This window comes from Amorphotheca resinae (genome assembly GCF_003019875.1).
Source record: "Amorphotheca resinae ATCC 22711 unplaced genomic scaffold M430scaffold_5, whole genome shotgun sequence".
Taxonomy (NCBI): Eukaryota; Fungi; Ascomycota; class Leotiomycetes; order Helotiales; family Amorphothecaceae; genus Amorphotheca; species Amorphotheca resinae.
The window spans coordinates 544,421-557,852 of NW_020194475.1; the positions used below are offsets into that span (position 1 = coordinate 544,421).

Sequence of the window (13,432 nt, forward strand, 5' to 3'; positions counted from 1 at the left end):
TTCATGCACAGTGGATTGTGATAGACTTGGAAATATTACCCACCACAATGAGAAAGATAACCATGACGACAAGAGACAAGGGAAAAAAACCTGACTAGATATAGAGATTTCATGGCCTGAGAGTTTGCCTACTGACGTGTAAGTGAAAAAATCAAACTGACCTACTTTGCTTGCATGTGGGCAATCACTTTTTGATTGATATCTGGAAGATAGAGCACCTCGTATAAAGCTGTAGCATACAAATGGCAGTCAAACAAACAATCGGGTATATGGTATTGGTGCTACTCATCTCAGTTCAACTCGAACTCTCGCTTCCATCCCATCAATACAATTTCCGATATGTCGTGTGCTATCCTCAATCTCAACCTCTCTTTGCACAAATCTGCCCAGTTGCTTTACGGAGGACTCGTGCTTTCCTAGCGATGGAAACTCGCTTTCCGCTGGGAGGTCTTCGTCGAAATCATCATCCATAATATCATCGCTTCCTGCAACGGGATCCATTGCTCCAGTCTCCCATATCAATCTTAGACTCATTGGCTTTTCGTCAAACATCCTCCCCACAAGGCCCTTGACGCGGTAAACATCAAGCCCCTTTGGGATTTCTCGTTCTTTGGTGATGACTTCCTTCTGGCCAGACTGTGTGTTCCGGAGCATATAAAATGTGAACTTGATTAGGCGAGCTTCGAGGAAATCTGGATTGACCGTCTCAACCTGTTTTCGAATTACATCGGGAATTCCATGTTTCTTGCAAAGCTCAGCATATCGCTTGTGCTGTGACGATATTGTGTGCTCCAGACCCTCCGGTACTTCCGCCATTGCCTTAGCAATTTGAGAAAGATAATATGTCTCTGCTTCCGTCCTCTCTGTTGGTGAGATGGTGCTATAGTTCAAAGCATTCAGCTTTCCGAGTCGCGCCACAGTTATCATATGAGCCTCGTCAATGGTCCAAGATTTCATTTCCGCATTCGTACTTCTTTGGTTGATCGGGTTATGTGAAAGCCTTAGGGCTGTCATCCCCGGAAAGACATCGGCCAAGCCATCAACAAAACCCCAGCTCAGGATCGCATTGTAAGATAAGTCAACGTAGTGTAACCTTTGTGGAAACTTAAGAGACCTCTCTGAAGCTGGAATATCTCTATCCCATCCACTCTGAAAAATTTCGGAGATTTCATTCCCCTTGAGGGACAATTTTTCAAGAGCAGGAAGGTATTTGAGGTCGATTAAATCCGAAAGAGCGGTAAATTTGTTGTATTCCAGGGTCAACGAAGTAAGATTTAGTAGAGATAATTGTGGAAACGAGCCGCAGATGTAGGAATCAAGAACTGTGAGGTTGTTTAAGGAAGCACTGAGGGTTGTTAAAGACTCGAAGTGGTGCGATAGCGAGAGAATGTCTTCCCAGCCCAGAGACATATTATCCAGCTCCAACTCACGTATTCCTCGAAAAGCTTCTTTGGCACCTTCGAGATCTGCAGCACGTATATCCAGTCGATTTTCGCTGAGGAGGAGGTTGCATTAGCCAAGAACGAAATGTATAGTGTCCAGACCCCTCTTACTTGACTTTGAGGATTCGTAAATCTTGTAATTTCCCACATATGTTGACAATCTCCTCCCAGCTGTCAAAGAGATTTCGACTCAAGTCGAGCTCCACAATCTTTGGGCAATCCCGCTTGATGGAGTCTGCCGGAGTCTCTGCTTTGTTGATTCGCAGGCCATCCACCAAAACTATCTTCAATTCATGCAGTTGAGCCAGCACTGCCCTGATTTTGTCGAAACCGACCTCTTGAACCTCCTTAGTGGAGATTACTATTGGCTTATTGGAGAGTACAGATTCCACAGGGTTGGGCTGGGTCGGCAGCTCCAAAGCATATTTATTGCGAACGGCTTCGACGAAGCTCTGCTCAGGGTCCGCTCGAGCACTCTTCAGATTGACAAATGATGCTGCGGTTGGTGACGCGCTCTTGCCTATGACAATAGTTAGCATTTGAAACTACTGTTGCCCAATTATTTGAAGAACATACACTTAAAGTAACTCCGGCCAAGATACTCTCCATTGTGTTTGCCTCGTGCTGGGTCATCCCACTCAACTCCAAGCCATATCTTATTCTGGTCTGTTCCTTCGACGGCACCAATGTACCGAACGGTGCATCGATGACCTTTAAAGGAGACCCGCTGCCCTACACGGTATTCGACAGGCATTGCATGATGTGTTTTGCAGAGTGGTGAGTACCTGCAGTAGCCTTGGTCGAAGAGGCTGAAAGAACTCGGCTGCAGCCGAACATTTTTGGACCTTTGCCTTCCATCATACATCGTAACTCAGTACATACCTTACCTACGCAACTTCCAACAACAAGTCTTGCCACGCATATTGCGAATCCGAACATCTTGTCCATTATCTCCATCCCCCTCTCAAGATGGACTACCAAAACCGCGCGGGTTCGAAATTCGGCGGTGGAGGCGTAGCATCTACCTCAGCAACCAACGCCGATCGACGAGAGCGCCTGCGCAAACTCGCCCTCGAAACCATCGACCTCGACAAAGACCCATACTTCTTCAAGAACCACGTCGGTTCATTTGAGTGCCGTCTCTGCCTGACTGTCCACCAGAACGATGGCTCCTACCTCGCGCACACGCAGGGGCGAAAGCACCAGACCAACCTCGCGCGCCGCGCAGCACGAGAACAGAAGGAAGGGCGCGCGGGCACTGATCCTGTGACAGGCTTACCGATAGGCATGGTGGGCGCGCAGGTGAGCGTCCGCAAGAACGTTATAAAGATTGGACGCCCGGGTTACAAGATCACGAAGACGCGGGATCCGGTCACGAGGCAGCAGGGTCTGCTGTTCCAGCTGCAGTATCCTGAGATATCGCCCGATGTCGAGCCGAAGGTCAGATTCATGAGCGCGTATGAGCAGAAGGTGGATGATCCTCCGGACAAGAACTTTCAGTACATGTTGGTGGCGGCTGAGCCGTATGAGACGTGTGGGTTCAAGCTTCAGGCAAGAGAGATCGACCGCACGAATGACAGGTTCTGGACTTGGTGGGATGCAGATTTGAAGGAGTTCTGGGTACAAGTCATGTTTAAGACAGAGAGAGAGGAAAGATATAGCGGTGTGCCGGGTCTGGCTCCATCAGGGCTTGCTAGGAGATGAGCAGAGGTTTTGGATCATTAAATTGTACATTTGCTCCTGGACAGTGAGAACGGGGGCTTTGCCATAAGCATGGAGTTACTGGGAGTCACAAAGGTCAAGGGTTTCTGCAAAAAAATGGGGAAAATTCATATCATTCATGTCATTTGTGATTAAGATCTTGTCATGCCAGTAGCATACATCAATTCTAGGCCTTTGAAATTGCCGAGGAAAAGGTCCTTGCCATTGGCAAAAGAAGCCTGGTGAAACCTGTTGGAAAAGCAAAGCTGTCATTACTTGTACTCATGATAGGACCGAAAGCAATATCGCGCGATGCCTCGTGAGTAGCGACATTATGCTCCCAGCCCAAAGAGAAGACAAGGTAACGCAAGGTGACATCTCATGGATAACCTTCTCAAGCCATGCAATGACCCACACATCCGATGTATCCTACGCTGCGCAAACTGCGGTTGATGGTAATTGCGAGAATAGGAGCGAAGCAAAGACGCTCAGGTTCTGCTATTGTACGACGAAATGCATCCGAGCTGGGTGGCGTAGAGAATCATCTGAAGTAGTTGTTCTCAAAGCGCTTGAAGGTGTAGCCGATGAATGGCAAGCTCATTTCGGGTGCATCATCATTACGAGACTGACCATTTGCCGCAGCGGCCGCAGCTGCAGCCTTGAGGTGCGTAGCATTATCGGTCTGATCAATCTCATCAGTCGGAAAGTAGGTGGTGTCGACGTTAGAGCTGAGCTTGGGCTCGAATGGGGCTCGGATTCGGCGAAGAGTATCGAACTCAACTCCACGGAAGAATTTGTGGTTCTTAATCTCATCTGCACCTCCACGGCCAAGACGATTCTCGGTGTTGCAAACAAGACTAAAAGAGAGGATTAGTTCGGTTCCTTAAGAAATGGTTCACGGTCATACCTTCGGATCAAATTCTCAGCTTCGGGACCCAATTGAACATCTTCTGGGAAGTACAGAGTTTGGCGCCAGTTGACAATCTTTCGGTATGTGTCATGAGCATCCTCAGCACAGAACGGAGGCCAGCCGACCTGACACTCAAACATGATCGTACCAAGACTCCACCAGTCGCAATCCTGTCCGTAACCATGTCCGCTGAAGATCTCTGGTGCGATGTAGTCTGGAGTGCCAACCGTGGAGTATGCCATAACACGTCGAGACTTGCGCCAATCGTTAATTACAGCACGGTTACTAACAGTGAGATTGATCTGATCGAGATTGACGGAGTTGCGATCACGAGGTCGGCTGGATTTTCCTTGAAGAAGGTTTTGATAATATGAGTTGTCATGGAGCTTATGGAAACCAGTAGACAATCCGAAATCAGTCAACTTGACATGGCCGCCGCGGTCGAGCAAGATGTTGTCAGGCTTGATGTCGCTAAAATAGTAAAGCAGTAAGTAAAATGCTCAGCTCTCCGTTGAAAGGCCCACATGTCCATTCTAATGACCAAGAGCGATGCAACAAAGGCTTGAAAGACTTACCGATGGATGAAGCCCAACTTGTGGACAGCTTCAATAGCCAAGACGATCTCCGCAATGTAGAAACGAGTGATGTCCTCGGAAAAAATCTCATACTTGATGAGCATGGTCATGAGATCACCTCCTGGCAAGAACTCCATCAACATGTACAAGAAGTCTCTGTCCTGGAAGGTGGTGTAAAGCTTGACGACCCAGGGACTGTCTGACTCAGCCAAGATGTCGCGTTCAGCACGAACATGAGCCAACTGGTCCTTCTTGAACATCTCGCTCTTGATCAAGGATTTCATAGCGTAAACCTTGCCATCATTCTTCTTCTGAACAAGCTTGACCTCACCAAAAGCGCCCTTACCAATGATCTGCAAGGTGTTGTAGTTCTCTGGCTTGTCCTTGGTACGCAAGAATCGCAGATATTTACCTTCCTGCTTCCCCGAGTTGGACCAGGTCTGCTCGCGTCTGGCCTGAGACTGGTTAGGGTCCGCCAATCGTTGCTCCATCTCGCTCTGTCTACAAGAGATTGAATGTCAGTATGTTATAATGTGTGTTGATCTAGAGAAGATCAACTAACCTGAGGTTGCGTTCTCGAGCGCGCTTGACACTGTCCTTAAAGAAGTCGGAAGCCAGTCGCTCGCACTTCTTCTGGTTGTTCTGAGCAACAGGACCGTACTTGTCGGGGTTTCGCTCTGGAGCCAACTGAAACTCAGGCTGATGAGAAGCTTGAGTAGGCATAGGTGCATTTAGGTAGCTTCCGTAGCCAGCTTGTCCAGGTGCGCCAGCAGTGCGAGGACGTTGATAGGCAGGGGATGGTTGACGTGAGCCATAAGGTGTAGTACGAGCACCACCGAGGTTCTGGTGAGAGAATTGATGAACAAGCCCATTAGTAGGGTCATTGTTAGCTCGTTGCTGGTACGAAGCTTGGGGGGTTTGTGGTGCTTGCGCGTAGGCAGAGGGAGGTTGGCTGGGATAGGTAGGAGGGTATGGGTTGTTCATGAAGTAGCCTTGGGGCGCAAAGCCTGTAGCGTACTGCTGGTGCTGCTGCTGGCCATTCTGAAGATGAGCCTGCTGAGCGCCCTGGGGATGAGATTGGAAGACGGGGTTTGGGAAGGTAGAGGGGGTGGTGGGATAGGTGCGACTGTCGGCAACGAACTTGGTATCGTTGTTCCCGAAGTTGAGATAGAGACGGTTCTGGTTGTTGTTCTCCATCGCGAAGGCGGATGCCGATTCGATAGATATAGGTAGTGGCTTCTGGTATCGAGATGTTTTCGAACGAAAGACTGTGAAGGCGGTTTATTTTATACTCTCGTCGGGGGGGAGGCGGTGGTGGTCTGGGGAGGTCAGATCGAAATCCACTGTGGCGGGCTCCAAAAACAAAAGTGAGATGGATATTTACCTTTACCTTCCAGGCTTCCACAGTCCAGCGTCCACTTCTCCAACGCCGTGTACTCTGGGATCCCGACTCGGCTGCTCCCTACCCTGAGACTTGGAGTCTTGCAAGTAGGGCACACACGAGGCACACGATACAGTAGAGGGGTCTGCTCGCCGTCCTTTGTGCTTGTGTCTGGGGGAGGTTCGATCCTCGGCAGAAGAGGGACGAGGTCTTGGACTTCGGGTCTGTAGGAGTTTGGTTCTTGGATTGTACCGAGTAAGTAGCACGATCCGGAGTATGTACAGTAGTATGTTCTTAGACTCCTGTGTAGGTTGACCGTAGACGGCTGCAACCTTCTAGCGAGCGGCGGCGTTTGGATCAAACCGCAACGCTAAGACTGCGATTGGTTATCGCCCGCGCAGTCAGGGGCAGCGGTAAGGTAGATCAGGGGCTTGAAGGTTGTGCTCTGCTCAAGAGTCGAGAGTCAAAGAGTCAAGAGTCAAGAGTCGAGTCGAAAGTGAGGCAAAGCTGAATCTAGCCAACCCACATAGAGTCCAAGGTTTGTAGGAGGAATATCAATCTATCTTGTGCAATGTCTTGCCAGGGCTAAGGGCCACACGAGGGACAACACAAACGCCTCCCCGGCTCTTGTACGAAGCAATGGATACACATGTGCTCTTCCAATATTCCAAATCAACCAGTGCCAGTGTTTACTCTCTCCATAGCGCTTGTCTATACGATGAATGTTACATAAGCCACATTGGCTATCCGTGGTATCCTTGGATGTCAACGGCTGTGGAATGGAAGTCCTGCAACGTGCGCCCCCTCACATAAAGTAGGGGGAAGTCTCTAGAAGACCCCTTTTTTTAGGCACGGTGTAGATACGATGCCAATACACTATCAATGCAGTATCAATACACACTCAAGTAATCGGTTCAATTGTGGAATCAACTGCAACATCCTCTTGCTTCAACCCTTTTGAGCTGCAGAAGTGTCTTGTTAAGAGAATCTTCCGTTGGCGTTATACTAAGGTAGCAATACTGTACCCCGTTACCACCACAATTTGTTTTCTGCGGGGCGGCCAGGCCCGACTTTTAGTTTAGCGCCTCAGGCTCCCCAAGGCTGAGAGACACAAAAACAACCTAGCTCTTACACGTGAATCCGGCGCGGAATATCTCATTCTGCCGACGCCGGATATCAAAATTATTGGAATGCTTCCCTGTGAGCTACGCGCAAATGCCAGTAGCCATGGCATTTTGTTTCTTGTTTTTGTTCAACTTTGCTTCTTGAGTGAGCAGACTTGACCGAGCCAGGCTGAGCTTTATCCCTTGCCATCCAACTCTATATACACGAAGAGAATAGGTAGAATTCGAAGAGCAATGGCCGACTCCAAACCTCCAGGAGCAGCAGAGGTAAACATATCCTGAAATGTGGTATGCAAGGACTTCTACTAACAGTAGTGACAGAATGCTTCTTCTGCAGCTGCACCAGAGGTCAAGCCAGATGCGAAGGCAGCGAAGCCGTTAAAGCCACCCAATCCTATGTGGAAATATTTGGGCTTTGGAGAAAACTTTCGACCCAAGCTCCCATCTCGAAATTGGATGATATTTCTCTCCATTACTGGTTCATTTACTGCAGCTGTCATCTACGATAAACGAGAGAAGAAGCGCGCTCAACGAAAATGGTGCAAGCTGGTGGAGCACATTGCGAAAGAACCAATCGAGCCTCGTTCCATGCCGCGAACACTCACGGTCTTCTTAGAAGGACCACCAGGCGATGGGCTCCGGGTTTCACAGGACCATTTCAAAGAATATGTGAAGCCGATATTGGTGGCTTCAGGGCTGGATTGGGAATTCATACAAGGGAGAAAAGAGGGCGATATTCGAGCTGAAGTAGCAGAAAAGATCCGAAATTTGCGATTACCGCCAGACCAGAGGACAGAGGAGGACCCCATAGCTGAAATACGCCAGAAAAGTGGCATTAAGGAGTTTACAGGCCCGAGAGGAGATATCGTCATTGGCCGGCATACGTGGAAAGAATATGTCCGGGGTGTGCACGAGGGTTGGCTCGGGCCGTTGACAGAACCGCCAAAACCACAAGAGGAGAAATCCTCAGATGACGCACAAGGGAAAGAAGCAGAGCCTCCTATTGAAACTCTCCCAGGAATCTCTATAGACTCTACTCCAAGGCCCGCTGATGCTCCCTCCGAAAAAGCAGACTCGAAAGCCAGCGACAAGCCCACGAAGCCCCCGCAACCACCACCATTCATCTCAACGAAAGACTACGAATCCGCACCAACTCCTGCCGAGCTCCCCGCTGAGTTTGACCCCTCAACACCGATCCCCTTCCCCCACATCCTAGGCTTCCTCAACACGCCCAGACGCATCTACCGCTTCCTGAACCGACGAGTCCTAGCCGACTCCATCGGGCGTGAAACAGCCGCCGTAATCCTCTCTACCTACCGGCCCTACCACGCAACCGTCGCCACCCCTGAATCACTCTCCTCCACTGAGACCGACCAATCGCCTCTCGCACCTGAGCACGAAGGTCCCCCACAAGTAGCCGAGCAGCAGGTCGCGCTGGTAGAAGAAGAGAAAGAATGGCACAAGAGCGTCCGCGTGCGCAAGGATGATGAGCCCGAGCGGACGTGGCTCGAGCCCGTAGTCCTTGACCCGCGGATTGCTGCCCGCATGCGAAGATTTGAGTTGACTGCCGAGGACGAGGAGAGAGCGAAGGCTATTGTGGTCCCCGAAGAAGAGATCGAGGGCTGGATCAAGGGCGGTCTGAGGAAGCTGGCGAGGAGCGGCATGGAAACCATGGGGTTTGGAAAGAAGAAGACGCCGGCGGTGGTAGGAGACGATGAGGTTCAGGAATAAGTGGCTTGATGTAGAATTCGGTTCTTCTGTAGGATAGGCTTCTTGCTGTGGTATATCGAAGTTGGTCTAGTATGTACTATATGACAGAATCAGGAGGCAGTCTCGCAGGGAGAATTGCACGGATGGACAGGTCACACGAATGTATAATCTCAATCTCCTCTGTACTTTGCTTCTGGACCTAGAGTGTCAAAAGAGTCTTGGATTATGTATGATACACGTATGATGCCATGCCACGCAAGCTTTTGTCTATCTAACCCTTTCATGGACTCGTTAACACAATCTACACAATGAATTTCAAGGCATCCTCCATGCACACACATATCCCATGACCCAAATGCAGGGAAATTCCAGTTTCTTGCATGGCAGAATATCCAGCAATAACATTCATTCAGCAGAGAACTCAAGATGACTTCTTATATCGCTGGGGACATTCAACCTGATGCTGCAAATGCTGTAGCGTTGGGCCATTTCGCTGCAGCACTGGTTCGGAAGCCATCGGCTTCACTGCTGTTCCAGGAACGCAAAAGGTCTAAGGCTTCCTTCGCCTCATCCATAGTAATGGAAGGTAGTTTGATCACGTTTGCTGCATCTTTCTCGTAACGCGCTGCCGAATCAGGAGACAGCAATTTGTGAACTCTTGAGGCAGACAAGGTATGGCGTGCGCTGTCCTTATGCTTTGAGAGATATTCATCGTTGTATTGTGATAGACTTGTTGAGGCAGGTAGCAGCGTGAATTCTGATTTGATAATCTCCGCAGTTTGGGGGGCCAATGTTTCGGCATCTTTGTCGATGATTTGTTTGAATCGGATGATTTGTTCATGGACTTTGGGATGCTCTCGATCGAGAGCCGCCGCAGCTAATAAGCATTTAAGAGCGAGGAGGTACTTCTCTGCGTACTGTGTTAGCATAGATTACGGGTACAAATATAATAGAGTGAAGACTTACTCCTTCGAATGTACACCTCGAACCCAGCTAATTGGGCGTTGATGTTCTTGGGGCTGAATTGAAGAAGAGGTGTTACGAACTTCATCGCATCGGCCATAGGCTCAGTTGTAGCAGCAAGCTTGACTCCATCTGGATCATCGTCTTTCTTCTTAGCCTCTCCATCTAGGTCCTTTGGCTTGTTGGGCTCATTCTTCTTTGCGACTGCTTCCCGCTCAGCTTTTTGGGCCTCTTTCCGTGCCTTCTTAGCAGCCTTCTTTCGTTCCACAGCATCCACACTATCCTCCTCTCCAGTCCCATTCGTCCCATTCGACAGAGGCTTGTCATGGAGCTTGATATAAACGTCGACCGCATCAAGCGCTGCACGGCTAAAGAATGGATGTTCTCGCAAACGATCCTCCCACCTGATCATGTCAATATAAGCCCTGATCTGGCCTTTGCGTAATGAGAAGCTGTGGAAATCGAATTGATCTTCTTGCCAAACATCGAATATATTATATATCGAGGTAAATCGCTTGAGTGCAAGCCCAAACTTCCCTTGACGAGCGTATGCTTCTCCATCTTCTGTCAAGAACCACATGCACTGCATGTCGTGTAGATCGGCCAATGGCCCGCCTACAGTCTCGGCTCGCGTAAACAAGCCCATTGTCTTGAGTGCAGCTTCATTGTCATTGTTTCTGAGCTGATATTTTGCCGCTTTTGTGTTGATATGCCGATCCCTGGTATCAAGAGAACGTGCTTGCTCCATGATTTCGGCAGCCTTTTGAGTATTACCATAATGCTTCCATATCCGAGCTTTAGTCATGTGAAAATCAACACTCTGTGGTTCCAACTCGATGGCCTTATCGATGTACTCCAGGGCTTTGTCAAGGTCTCGACTCAAGTAGTAGTTATAGTGCTGAGCGAGGAAGTAAAATGCTGCAGAGGCTCCTCTCGATGTGTCTCCATTCTTTTTGGGTTCATCTCCAGAAGTACTGCTGACATGCTCGATATATTGTTGAACAACGGCCGGAAGGATTTCCTTCTTTGAATCGTTCGCATAAAGATGCTTCAAATTGGCGAATGTCGAAGGTACCCCCTTATCCAACATGCGATGAATATACTGTTCAGCAGCTTGTCGAAATTCATCACCTGTCCATTATCAGCAAAACCCTTGGTCCATAAAAACAGTAGTCCTATGTACCTTGTAAGAAATCTAAAGGTAATCGGCGGGCCGCGTCGCATCGAGGGAATTTTTCGGCATATTCATCATAAACAGCTTTCAGAGCTTTATGATCGGTAGGCGCAATATCCAGGGCGTTTACAAGACCATCATAGTAGAGCTTGTATTCCGGATTACGGTTGATCAGGGCCCGGTACGCTTTTGCAGCTTCCTCTTTGCGGTCTAGTTGTGCAAGATATTTGGCACGGAGTTCCAACACAGCGAGTCTGTCCAGATTGTGTTTTCCAGCAGTTTCGAGATGATCTAAAGCTTTTTGGATGTTTCCCTGCTCCGCAATCAAGGAGTTTTTGTACATGACCGCCTCGGAGTTTTCGAAATCTGTTTTCGGGGGCGGGTTCTTCAAGGTCTCTTCGTAAGTCGTCAAGACACCTTCTGCTTCTGAGAGATCACCAATCAGGTGAAGAGCAATCGCCAATGCCGTCCAGCTCTGTCGAATATGTGATCTTGACGTTAGCATCGCCTTGCGACTGGCAAGATATCCCTGATAATCTCGCATTTGTATTTGAAGCAAAGCCAGATCCCGTTGAATTTGTTGCGACTCCGGCTCCAACTTCAATGCAAACTTGTATGCCTTAATAGCCTCCTCGAAGTTCTTGACTGCCCGGTAGAGCAGACCATAGACGTGCCAGCATACATGGGACTTCATGTCACATTGAAGGGCCACTTTCGCAAGCGCAAAGGCTTCGTCCGTCTTCCCTTGTGAATTCAAGATAAGAGCTTTCATCGCCAAAGTATCTCCATGCTTGGGATTCTTCTTTAATATCTGTTCGGCAGCCTTGATACCTATAACTTGTAAGAAGCATGCCCGATTTCGGAGAGCTGTGAAGCGAACCTTTCTTGTACTGCTTGTCCTCATAGTTGCGTATGACTTGCCGAAAGAGTGAGGACTCTTTCGAATTCAAAGGTTGCGGCATGGTGTCCCACTTCTCTCTGCTGAACCTGATACCAGCTGTTGACGGAGGGGCTCTCACTCCTCTGCGGTGGGTGTTTCCAAAGGCTTTAAGCAAATATGAAAGAGTGGTGAGCTTCTACAAACTCCAGAAAGGTATGCGACACACCCCAATCTAGGTTGTCCTGGAGGAGGAGGGGCGAGGTGGTTGAAGGGCAGAGGCCGAAGTCGTGTGCAAGATGTGTTTTTGAGGTCGGCCCCGTATTTGGACAAGGCCGCTTTTGCTGCATCATTACGCTAGCGCCCATGCACTTCCGCCCCAGCTCCTCTGGTTATTAATATCTTATTAGTCGACATGGAGAACGATCAACTCAATTACACAAGACAGTATTACTTTACTGGGCCGAGTTCTACAGAACTGCACACGGTCGATGTTTGGAGGCCTGAATCGGTGCCAATTGGTCAAGAAGACAAGGAGAAGCTATGGCTGATGTTGGTCAATATGCCCCCCTTCCTCGAAACAGTCACTGAGTGATGATCAGTTATATTCATGGCGGGGCATGGAGAGACCCCGATATAGATTCAAAAAGCTTTGAGCCAGCTGTGTCCGAGCTCTGGAATTCTTCAATGAGAGGTTCAATCGCAGGCTTTGCATCCATCAACTATCGATTGTCACCCTACCCCTCTCATCCTGCGAATCCAAGTTCACCAGACGACCCATCCCGCAATGTGCGCTATCCGACCCATCTGTTGGATGTGGAACATGCTATCCTCTATCTTAGGGATCAATATAACATAGCGAATCGGTATATACTTGTGGGACATTCTGCCGGCGCAACGATGGCTTTCGAGTTGCGCAATTGGTATGTCCACAATAAGATACCAACCCCAGCCGCTGTGCTTGGTGTTGAGGGAATATATCATTTTGAAGCCTTTATCAAAGCACATAGTGAGGTACCAGCCTACCAAGAGTTTATGGAGAACGCCTTCCCCGATAAGACATTGTGGGAGAAAGCTGCTCCATATACAAATCGAGAATGCGATTTCGCCACCTGGGAACATGCCAAAGCGGTCATAATCGCCCATTCCGATCAAGATGAGCTGGTCGAAAAGGCGCAAGCCTTGTTCATGTTGGAGCGAGCCTCCATGACACCTCGCTTCAAAGAGAAGGTTCATTTCCTGGAGGCTAGTGGTTCTCACGATGAAATATGGCAAAGCGGACATATATTGGCCGACCTAATCACCAAGTCCATTAAAATACTGCAACAAACAGTATAGTGATAAGTAAGGTAGACAAATTGCCTGGACGAATTGCCTGGGTTGGGGAAAGCTCTAGAGCGTCGTCAGATATGCAGGCCTTCCCTGTGTCTGGACGGGGAGCCTTGAAATGCGTCATGCTCGATCATCCATGTCTCTGGGCAGACCTCTGGAGGCTTGCTTTGATATGGACTGTTAGTATACCGCTCAATAGGAGCTCAACCTACATAATTCAGCTATGATCCAGCAGTTTTCGTT

General features: G+C 49.0%; 6 protein-coding genes across 6 annotated transcripts; 3 read left to right on the forward strand and 3 right to left on the reverse strand.

Moving 5' to 3' along the window:
• Window positions 1-176: 176 nt before the first annotated feature.
• On the reverse strand, window positions 177-2,229 carry M430DRAFT_138318 (hypothetical protein). Its single transcript, XM_024862562.1, has 3 exons — window positions 2,019-2,229; window positions 1,554-1,962; window positions 177-1,495 (listed from the first exon to the last, which is right to left on the reverse strand). Exons 1-3 carry the CDS (start codon window positions 2,194-2,196, stop codon window positions 286-288), a joined length of 1,797 nt encoding a protein of 598 aa, XP_024721406.1. The 5' UTR covers window positions 2,197-2,229; the 3' UTR covers window positions 177-285.
• Window positions 2,230-2,312: 83 nt separating this feature from the next.
• M430DRAFT_34510 (hypothetical protein) lies at window positions 2,313-3,168 on the forward strand. The gene has a single exon (XM_024866569.1). The coding sequence runs from the start codon at window positions 2,412-2,414 to the stop codon at window positions 3,144-3,146; it is 735 nt and encodes a 244-aa protein (XP_024721407.1). The 5' UTR covers window positions 2,313-2,411; the 3' UTR covers window positions 3,147-3,168.
• A 490-nt stretch (window positions 3,169-3,658) lies between these two features.
• M430DRAFT_138323 (hypothetical protein) lies at window positions 3,659-6,139 on the reverse strand. Its single transcript, XM_024862563.1, has 5 exons — window positions 6,013-6,139; window positions 5,191-5,947; window positions 4,629-5,129; window positions 4,051-4,524; window positions 3,659-4,000 (listed from the first exon to the last, which is right to left on the reverse strand). Exons 2-5 carry the CDS (start codon window positions 5,823-5,825, stop codon window positions 3,685-3,687), a joined length of 1,926 nt encoding a protein of 641 aa, XP_024721408.1. The 5' UTR covers window positions 5,826-5,947; window positions 6,013-6,139; the 3' UTR covers window positions 3,659-3,684.
• A 1,090-nt stretch (window positions 6,140-7,229) lies between these two features.
• Window positions 7,230-9,050, forward strand: M430DRAFT_138325 (hypothetical protein). Its single transcript, XM_024862564.1, has 2 exons — window positions 7,230-7,400; window positions 7,455-9,050. Exons 1-2 carry the CDS (start codon window positions 7,368-7,370, stop codon window positions 8,862-8,864), a joined length of 1,443 nt encoding a protein of 480 aa, XP_024721409.1. The 5' UTR covers window positions 7,230-7,367; the 3' UTR covers window positions 8,865-9,050.
• A 545-nt stretch (window positions 9,051-9,595) lies between these two features.
• M430DRAFT_74739 (hypothetical protein) lies at window positions 9,596-11,942 on the reverse strand (the record flags this gene model as incomplete). Its single annotated transcript, XM_024869545.1, has 4 exons — window positions 9,596-9,753; window positions 9,810-10,937; window positions 10,990-11,811; window positions 11,861-11,942. Coding segments are annotated over 4 exons (2,190 nt in total), but the record flags the coding sequence as incomplete, so codon positions are not given.
• Window positions 11,943-12,394: 452 nt separating this feature from the next.
• On the forward strand, window positions 12,395-13,424 carry M430DRAFT_58024 (hypothetical protein). The gene is made up of 2 exons (XM_024868704.1): window positions 12,395-12,409; window positions 12,460-13,424. Exon 2 carries the CDS (start codon window positions 12,545-12,547, stop codon window positions 13,193-13,195), a length of 651 nt encoding a protein of 216 aa, XP_024721411.1. The 5' UTR covers window positions 12,395-12,409; window positions 12,460-12,544; the 3' UTR covers window positions 13,196-13,424.
• Window positions 13,425-13,432: the final 8 nt, after the last annotated feature.

Coding starts and splice junctions, on each gene's coding strand:
- M430DRAFT_138318 (XM_024862562.1), bottom strand. CDS start 2,196: ATGCCTGTCGAATACCGTGTAGGGCAGCGGGTCTCCTTTAAAGGTCAT. Junction 1,963..2,018: donor TGGCCGGAGTTACTTTAAGT/GTATGTTCTTCA, acceptor CTATTGTCATAG/GCAAGAGCGCGTCACCAACC. Junction 1,496..1,553: donor TTACGAATCCTCAAAGTCAA/GTAAGAGGGGTC, acceptor CCTCCTCCTCAG/CGAAAATCGACTGGATATAC.
- M430DRAFT_34510 (XM_024866569.1), top strand. CDS start 2,412: ATGGACTACCAAAACCGCGCGGGTTCGAAATTCGGCGGTGGAGGCGTA.
- M430DRAFT_138323 (XM_024862563.1), bottom strand. CDS start 5,825: ATGGAGAACAACAACCAGAACCGTCTCTATCTCAACTTCGGGAACAAC. Junction 5,130..5,190: donor GCTCGAGAACGCAACCTCAG/GTTAGTTGATCT, acceptor AATCTCTTGTAG/ACAGAGCGAGATGGAGCAAC. Junction 4,001..4,050: donor GCTGAGAATTTGATCCGAAG/GTATGACCGTGA, acceptor CCTCTCTTTTAG/TCTTGTTTGCAACACCGAGA.
- M430DRAFT_138325 (XM_024862564.1), top strand. CDS start 7,368: ATGGCCGACTCCAAACCTCCAGGAGCAGCAGAG. Junction 7,401..7,454: donor AACCTCCAGGAGCAGCAGAG/GTAAACATATCC, acceptor CAGTAGTGACAG/AATGCTTCTTCTGCAGCTGC.
- M430DRAFT_58024 (XM_024868704.1), top strand. CDS start 12,545: ATGAGAGGTTCAATCGCAGGCTTTGCATCCATCAACTATCGATTGTCA.